We start from the raw sequence: 8,948 nt of genomic DNA, 5'->3' as shown, positions 1-8,948 counted from the left end.
AATTAAGATCGATATTAAGTCCTGAATAACCTCTCGTGATTTGCAGTTGATTAACTAATTATATCATTATTTCATTCCAGTGCGTTCATATATTATGATAGGTAATTTTTAATGGATACAATTCAATAGCTCGGATGCAGTTCAATCTTTTGTTATATTTAGCTTTTGATTTGCATCGCATTTTTAGAAAACGATTAGTTGTAAACTGTTTCATTATATTTATTTGATATTTTAGATTGTTATGAAAAAATTATTGCTTCCTGTTTTTACGTGAATGAAAAATTATTTTTTATTTATGCAGCTTAGAGTGCAATCATTTTTTGTTGCATTGCAGTTTTGCATGGGATGTTTAAAATTTTAAAAAGGTTTCGAGAATAGAGTTAAATATTATATTCACAGTACCGCCCAGAATTGCAAGACCACTAAAAAAATCGTGTTAAAAACATGCCTTTCTTTTTTCGAGGATACCTAAGCGAAAAATTAAGTTACAAAGATTTTTAGAAAACTGTTAGAAAGATTATTCAATTTTTCGTCGATTGAGAAAGACTGACGTTTTTTTTACCGATTTTCCATTCCCAACTTCTATTTTGGGATTGCTTATGGAAGTGAATGAAAGAAATTTAAACTTCGCTAAATTAAAGTTTAAAATTTCCTCTTTAGAATGAGGCCAAAACATAATGAAATATTTTCTGGTTCTCGAATTATTATGAAAAGTGAGTCTTGGGCACGCTTCCACATTTTTTATGATAATTCGAGAAGCAGTAAATATTTCATTATGTTCTAGGTCTCATTTTATAGAGGAGATTTTTAGTCACTTTTTTAAGGAACTGTCTGTATAGTCAATTTTTGAAGGAAAAGGTCACTTTAGTCACTTTTATCCATCTCATTTTAGATTATATCTAGAAAAAAAATAAAATTTAATGAATCAATGTATGAAATGTATAGTGACCTATGGTTCGAATGCTTTTCAATATTAGACCTCACTCTCTTTCTCTTATTTTGGTTGAAATGTCTACTATTTTTTTTTTCTTTCAGAATCAATCTTTTTTGGGTAAAAATTGAATTTTTTGGTTGTAAAATAAATTATTTCATTAATAAGTTAACTATTTTATTGAAGACATATTTTTCGGCCGAAAATTCAACCATTTGTCTTATTGAATAGAAAATTAACCTTTTGGTAGAAAAGTCATCTTACTTTGTTCAAAATGAACTTTTTTGAAATTCAACTGTCTTCTAAAAAATTCGTCTTTTCGTCTTGAAAATTCCACTATTTGGTACAAAATTTATTGAAAATTTATGTTTTTGGGATTAAAAGTCAAATTGTTCTAAAACGTTCGAATTTTTTGTTTGAAAGCTTAACTTTGTTGTAAAACATTCAACTTTTTTGGTTGAAAAGTCAACATTTTATCTGAAAATATGGCTTTCTTGATCAAAAATTAACTTTCTTAACTATGAATTATTTCTTTACCTGTAAAAATGTCATCTTTTCTAGTTAAAAATGCAACTGTTTGGTTGAAAATTAATATTCTGTTTTGGTTGAGAATCCAAATATTTTGTTAAAAATTAATTTTCTGGCCGAAGGTTAATAATTTTAGTTGGAAATTCATCTTTTTGGTTAAAAATTGAACTATTTTGTAGAAAATTAATTTTTTAATTATTTCATTTTTTTGCATGTGTGTTTGGTTGAAAATTCGTCTTTTTCAGTATAAAATTAATCTTCTTTGGTGAAAATTAATCTTTTTGGTTGAAAATTCATGCGTTTTATTGAAAATGATTTCTCTTTGGTCGGAAATTTATCTTATTGGCTGAAAATTAATTTTGTTCGTTTGAAAAATCAACTATTTGGTTAAAAACTCAACTATTTTATTGAAAATTCATCTTCGTTGGTAGAAATTCAAATTTGTTTGATTTAAATGCAACTGTTTAGTTGAAAATTAATAATCAGCTTAGATTGAAGATTCAAATAGTTTGTTGAATATTCGTTTTTTTTTAAATTCAATTACTCGGTAGAATGTTGAGCTGCTTTTTTAATAAATATATATAGTTTTTTGGTTTTTATTAAGCAGTTTTTTAAATAACATAATTCCTTTTAAATCTTATTTTTAAATTTTCTTGCTCAATTTGTTGTTTTAAGTTTGTGTTAGTTTAAAAAATGTACTTGCAAATAGTATTAATCAAATATTAAATAATTTTATTTTTTATGAATTTTGGATTTTATTATTTTTACGATTAATCATTTTAGTAGGAAATTCGTCTCTTTATTTGAAAATTTAAGTATTTAAAAAAATTCTTTTTCTAAAATTAATGGTTTTAATTGAAAATTGAACTATTCGACTTTTGGTCAAAAACTTATTCTTTTTGGTATAAAATTCAGATATTTAGTTGAAATCCAGTATTTTAAACGGAAAGGTTAAATATTTAAAGCTTTTTATATTGAATTCAATATAATACCTACATTAATTGTATTAAAAATATTCTCATATTTTTCTATTATTTTCGTGAAAAATACCCTATTTACTCTGTTTAGAGAACAGTTTAGACTGCGATGCGAAGTCTGCAATATTAAAATCTCCAAATTCAGCAATAGATTTTCATCTAATCTTATAAATGCAAGCTAATAAATTAAATGTATAACGGATGTAAATTCTTGAGTAGATACTTTTCTGTCGCCATTACAGGTCTCTTTTTGTATGAACATTATTCACTTTTTTTGGCTGTCCTATCTATTTGCTTCCCTAAAGCATGCAAAAAGTGGCGGTGGAGATATCCACGAAAAAATGACTTAAAACTGTATTTGCGAAATTCTCGAATCCTTATTCAAATGCAGCTTACAAATCTGATCGCGGATACTCTGCATCCATATATTTATAATTTTAAATTTCTTATAAAAATTACCCTTTTTTTAGTGACAATCGGTACGAGCGGATACAATATGAATGCATTCGCTGTTTGAAAGCCATCATGAATAACACTGTTGGAATAAAAGAAATGCTGGCCCATCATGAAGCCTTAACGATAGTAGCCAGATCTCTTGAACCTAGTAAACCTTCAGTAATGTACGAAGCTGTAAAACTTCTTGGTGCAGTCTGTCTCATTTCGAGTGACAGTCATAAAAAGGTTTTAGACGCCATTACCATGAATGGAGAATTCAAAGGGAGAGAAAGATTTCTGCCGATAGTTCAAGGACTCATGAACAAGAAGAACGAAAATCTGAGGGTGAGGTTTCACATCCATTAGAAAAGCTTAATTGACTTCAATATTTTTATACAATAAAGTGATTTTAATTTGAAAAACTTTATTTGTAGGTTGTCTGTCTCCAACTGATCAACTCCATAATCTCGTCTGCCGATGATCTGGATTTCCGATTGCATCTGCGAAACGAAATAATGCGAGTTGGACTGGCTGATATCTTGGAAACCTTGGAAGGAGATGAATCAGAGGATTTGTCAAGGCATTTAAAAATCTTGAACGATTGCAAGGAGGAGGATTATGAGGAATTCGTACAGAGATTCGATAATGTTAGACTCGAATTGGACGATGTTAACGACTGCTTCGAAGTCGTGAAGAACATGGTTATGGATTCGGTGGCTGAACCTTACTTCCTGTCAATTCTTCAGCACTTGTTATTCATCCGAGATGATGCCTTGGTTCGGTTAGTGACGAAGAATAATTCTATTTCATTTCCAAACTCATTTCATACGTTTTCTTTTCATCATTGTCATCTTATTTTTTAACTTAAATTTTCAGACCTGCATATTACAAACTCATAGAAGAGTGTGTCGCCCAAATTGTCCTCCATCGTTCAGGCTGTGATCCCGACTTCAGTGCAACGAAACGTTTCCAAATAGACGTGGGACCTCTGATTGACACCTTAGTAGAAAGGTCTCGAGCTGAAGAAGAGCATCGCTTGATAGAAATGTCTCAGAAGTTGGAAGAAGCAATTGCGAGAAAGCAAGAGGCAGAAGCGAAATTACAACACGCGGAATATAAGATCAGGGAATTGGAGGCGGGTAGACCTGGAGGAGCGCCTGGTGTAAGTGAATTATAGTTAACCCTTAAATGACACACCTGCAAATAATAACGTAGCTGACACTTGGGGTCTTTTGGACCCCAACGTTTTTAAACTGTTGTAAAAAGTTTAATTTTTGATATTTTTGTTAAGAAGTTTTTTTGGGTATTCTTTAACATCTCTTCTGAAGAATCAATCGGTGTAGTAACTTAAATTTTATTTTTAACACTTTGAAAAACAATGAAAAATGCATGGAATTTACGAATTTTTATATTCGTTCAAAAATGGTCTGGGTTCCAATGGACCCCCAGTGTCATTTAAGGGTTAAGCTAATTATGACTTTCTTATCTTGGAACACTATAAGCATTCTTTAATTTTCTTCATCGGAACTTATAGAAGATTGGAAATTGTCCGCCCCCGCCGCCGATGCCCGGAATGGGAGGGCCGCCACCACCTCCAATGCCGGGGATGGGGGGCCCACCACCACCTCCAATGCCTGGAATGGGTGGACCTCCTCCACCTCCAATGCCCGGAATGGGAGGCCCGCCACCTCCGCCAATGCCAGGTACGAGCTTACAATTTATTTTGGTAATCCTTTACAATCCACTGCAATCCCATATAATCTTTGTAAAATGTCGTGGAATCCCATGCAACCCTTTGAAACCAGACGCAATTTCTATAAAATCTCGAGCCATCTCTGTAAAATGTGTCCAATCCACTGGCGGCGGAGCCCTAGGGGAATCTGAAATCGAAAGATCAAACTCATCGGATCGTTTAAATTTGTTCAAAAACCTACCTGAAATCTTTTAAATATATCCGAAATATTTGCGAAATATTTGAAACCTTGTAAAATCTGTGAAACATTTCAAATCTTTCTGAAATATTTAAAATATTTTTATAATATTTGTGAGATTATTGAAATATTTGGGAACTCATTGGAATCTTTGTGTAATCTTTAAAATCTTTGAATTTTTTGTAAAATGTTTGGAAATATTTTCGTAATATTGGAGAATATTTGTGAGCTTATTGAAATCTTTGGGAAGTCATTAAAATCTTTGTGCAATCTGAAATCTATCTGAAATTTTTGTGAGATAATTGAAATTTTTTAATCCATCCGAAACCCTTACAAAACATTGAAATGTTTGTGAAATCTTTGGAAGCCTGCGAAATTTTTGAAATATTTTTGAAGTATTTTGTAATATTTGTGAAATTATTAATAGCATTAAAGTCTTTGTAAAATCTTTTATATCTTTTCGAAATGTTTGCGAGATATTTGAAATCTTTTTGAAATCTTTATGCTCTCTTAAAACCCTATCCAAATTTATTATGAAATAATTGAAATATTTGTTGAAAATATTTGAAATTTTTGAAAAATCATTGAAATCTTTGTGAAATCTTTGGAAAATCATTGAAATCTTCTAAATCGATCAGAAATTGTTGCGAAGCGTTCCAAATTTTTGCGAAATCTTTATCAAATTATTAAAATCTTTGTGAAATGTTTGAAATCTTCTTAATCTTTGTGAAAGCATTTAAATCTACACGAAAAGTTTGCTAAATATTTTTAATCTTTGGAAAATCACTGCAATCTTTATGAAATCTTTGAGAAATCGTTCAAATCATGCTGAAATCTTTGGAAATGTTTGCGAAATACTTAAATATTTTTTTAATATTTGGTAATATTTGAGAAATTTGTCAAATCTTTGGAATATCAACGAAGTCTTTGTGAAATTTTATAAACATATCGGAAATCTGTGCTAAATATTTGAAATCTTTACGAAATTATTGAAATCTTCTAAATCGATCAGAAATACTTGCAAAATCTTCCAAATTTTTGCGAAATTTGTTGGAAAATTATTAAAAGGTTTTTGCCGTGTAAGTCTACCTGAAACCTTACGAAACTTTGAAATGTTTTTAAAATCTCTGGAAATCTTTGTAAAATATTTTTGAAATATTCGAGAATATTTGTAAAGTATGTGAAATCTTTTGAAAATAATCGAAATATTTATAAGTCTTTGGCAATATGAGTCTTACACCTTGTACGATTTAATATTATAATTCTATGCCCCTGTCCCCGCCTAGAAAAAATAGGCTCCGTCACTTCTGGTCCAATCCCGTGGAATCTAATGCAATTCCTCGTGGAAATCCTAGTTTCGTGATTAGAAAATAGACTGTCAATTGTTTTAATTACTTGATTCTTCAGGAATGGGAGGACCTGCACCTCCTCCAATGCCTGGAATGGGTCCTCCTCCACCTCCGATGATGGGAGGCATGAGACCACCGATGGTAAATGCTGTCCAGGTTTTACCCCATGGAATGAAACCTAAGAAGAAGTGGGAAGTGGATGGACCACTGAAGAGAGCAAACTGGAAAGCGGTAATATTTCCTTTCTATTTTTGTTGTTTTATTCGTATTCAAATATTTCAAATAAATCCATTTCTATTTGCTGTTTACAAATACGTAGATTCTACCTCACAAACTCTCAGAGAAGTCTTTCTGGGTAAAAGTTCAGGAAGATAAACTCGCAAGTCCGGAAATATTGAATGGCCTAGCTCAAAAATTCTCGTCAAAACCGAGTGGAAGGAAAATGGACGACGTTGTTGATAAGTAAATTCATATTTTTCTCTAAAAAAGTTAAAGATAACCTTCTAATAGAGAAAAAATTAAAACTAACTTCAATCTCAGGTCCGCGCCATCGAAGAAGATCAAGGACCTGAAAGTCTTGGACAGTAAATCAGCACAAAACATTTTGATTTTGTTGGGAGGAGCGCTGAAGCACGTGTCTTATGAAGATGTTAAAGCCTCTTTGCTCAAATGTGAAGGACCAGTAATTTCGGATAATGTTCTACAAGGTTTAATTCAGTATTTGCCACCACCTGATCAGCTGACGAAGCTGCAAAATTTCAAAGATAATTATGATGATTTAACTGAGGCTGAGCAATTCTGTATCACGGTAAATATAAACAGTTTTAAGTATGTTGCAAATATGAAAAATATTTCTTAGGATTGGACGATAAATAAATTTCCTTTGCAGGTCTCCACTATCAAACGATTACTTCCAAGACTGAGATCGCTGAGTTTCATGTTGCGCTATGAGGAATTGGTACAGGACGTAAAACCAGATATTGTAGCTGGAACAGCGGCTTGCGAGGAAGTGAAAGGAAGTAAAAAGTTCGCGAAAATTTTGGAACTGATTCTGCTGCTCGGGAATTATATGAATTCAGGGTCGAAAAATGGTCAAGCTTTTGGTTTTGAGATTAGTTTTCTAACGAAGGTTAGTTCGAATTTCATTCTTTTCATCTAAGTGTCCGATCCGGGAAAGCACCTGGAATTTTTTTTTCAGATATTATTTCCCACTCTGATTAAACTTGTAAGAAGTTACTTCTCAAACTTTTGAAAACTTTCTAAAAAAGAAGGTTCTAAACTTCTAAATTCTGATTTAACAAAACGAACTGATTTCAGTTGACATCAACGAAAGATGTCGATAATAGGCAAACTCTCATGCATTACTTGGTGGATACAATAGAAAGGAAATTCCCAGACTGTCTTAATTTCGCGGAAGAATTGGCTCATGTCAATCGAGCGAGTCGTGTTTCCTTAGAAAACATTCAACGGACTCTTCGGCAGATGGAGAATAATATTAAAAATCTCGAGCAGGATGTCGTCAATGCTAGAGTTCCTCAAGGTAGTCAAGATCGTTTCGCCGAAGTTATGACTGTATCCTTTCCTTAACTAGTATTATGAACTCGTTTTGAAATGTTTATTAATAGAAATCTTTGAACATTCTCTCTTTAGGTAAAGCTACTTATTTTATTCGTTTTTTCCTTAATGATGTAAATTATAACAGCCATTCTCTAAAAAAGCCAGAGAATCTTATGAAGTGATGCAGAACATGTTCAAAAATATGGACAGCCTCTACACCGGAATTTCTGAATTCTACTCATTTGACAAGCAGAAGTACACGATCGAAGAATTCTTTGGAGACATCAAGAAGTTCAAGGATGACTTTGCGGTAATTTTTACTCTGAATATCTTCTGTTTCGCCATTGTTTATTGATTTGGAAATAATATATTTTGTTCTCAAACTCAAGATTAGAATTTCATTGAATGAGGGTTTGATCGTTCTGGAAATCTGCTGTACAAGCCTCTGTGAAATTTCTGTGAAATCGTTTGAAATTCTTGTGAAATCTTTGAAGTCTTTAAAAATGTATGTGTAATCTTTTGAAATTTATGTGAAATTTTTTTAATCTTCTGAAATCTTTTCATTCATTTTAAAGTCTTTTTATATTTTTGAAGTTTGTGTTATCTTTGCAATTTCGTGAAATATTATGAAATCTTTGAAATTTTTGTGCCATCTGTAAAATTTTCGGGAATATTGTGAAATTTTCGTAAAATTTTTGAAATTTTTCTGAAATATTTTGCCCGAATCCATTTCAAATGAGGCAGTTTCTACACTTGAAGTCAGATTACGTTGTTTTTTGACGAAATTAGGCTATACTTATTTTTCCGATTTACGAAAAAAATGTCTACAAAGGTATGCCTATTTGAATTTTGTGCTTTGTTTTTACAAAAAAAATCCTAATTTTTTTCTTTAAACCTCTATAAGTTTAGCCCTAATTGATATGCTTATTATTTACTTCTTGATTTTAAAAGCGTTTATCGTCTTCCTTCAAAATGGGCCAAGAACGTTCAAAAACGGGTTTAAATTAATAAAATTGCAGCGGTTTTTATGAAAAAATTAAAAATAGATTTTCTCGAAAAACCCACCTTTAATTTTGTTGCCATTTTTTAAAATACATTTAGTTTGAGACTAAAGATACGAGGGTAGTTCAATAAGTCTTTAGAATGACCAACATATGGCTCGCGAATCGCTCCAAATCATCTGTTTTCAGTCAGCACCACTCCCGACTAGATATATGGTGCAGTCACAGTCCACATCTTC

The 8,948-nt window shown here is 31.6% G+C and overlaps 1 protein-coding gene across 6 annotated transcripts in view; it reads left to right on the top strand.

Annotated features, from left to right (window-relative positions):
• The window catches only part of LOC117177520 (protein diaphanous), an 86,732-nt gene that overhangs the window by 69,677 nt on the left and 8,107 nt on the right, over positions 1–8,948 (top strand). For all 6 annotated transcript variants that reach the window (XR_004467703.1, XM_033368287.1, XM_033368284.1 and 3 more), the window contains 10 exons: positions 2,907–3,216; positions 3,306–3,652; positions 3,748–4,033; positions 4,406–4,574; positions 6,210–6,382; positions 6,471–6,613; positions 6,692–6,959; positions 7,041–7,280; positions 7,469–7,723; positions 7,854–8,018. Coding sequence is in view for 5 of the 6 variants with exons in the window: in XM_033368287.1 (XP_033224178.1) it covers positions 2,907–3,216; positions 3,306–3,652; positions 3,748–4,033; positions 4,406–4,574; positions 6,210–6,382; positions 6,471–6,613; positions 6,692–6,959; positions 7,041–7,280; positions 7,469–7,723; positions 7,854–8,018 (2,356 nt within the window). In the remaining variant the exon portion in view is untranslated. The remainder of the gene's footprint in view (positions 1–2,906; positions 3,217–3,305; positions 3,653–3,747; positions 4,034–4,405; positions 4,575–6,209; positions 6,383–6,470; positions 6,614–6,691; positions 6,960–7,040; positions 7,281–7,468; positions 7,724–7,853; positions 8,019–8,948) is intronic.

This window comes from Belonocnema kinseyi, chromosome 7, assembly GCF_010883055.1.
Source record: "Belonocnema kinseyi isolate 2016_QV_RU_SX_M_011 chromosome 7, B_treatae_v1, whole genome shotgun sequence".
NCBI classification, from domain to species: Eukaryota; Metazoa; Arthropoda; class Insecta; order Hymenoptera; family Cynipidae; genus Belonocnema; species Belonocnema kinseyi.
Note: the sequence above shows the minus strand (reverse complement) of the source record. Positions and strands in the feature narration are given on the sequence as shown.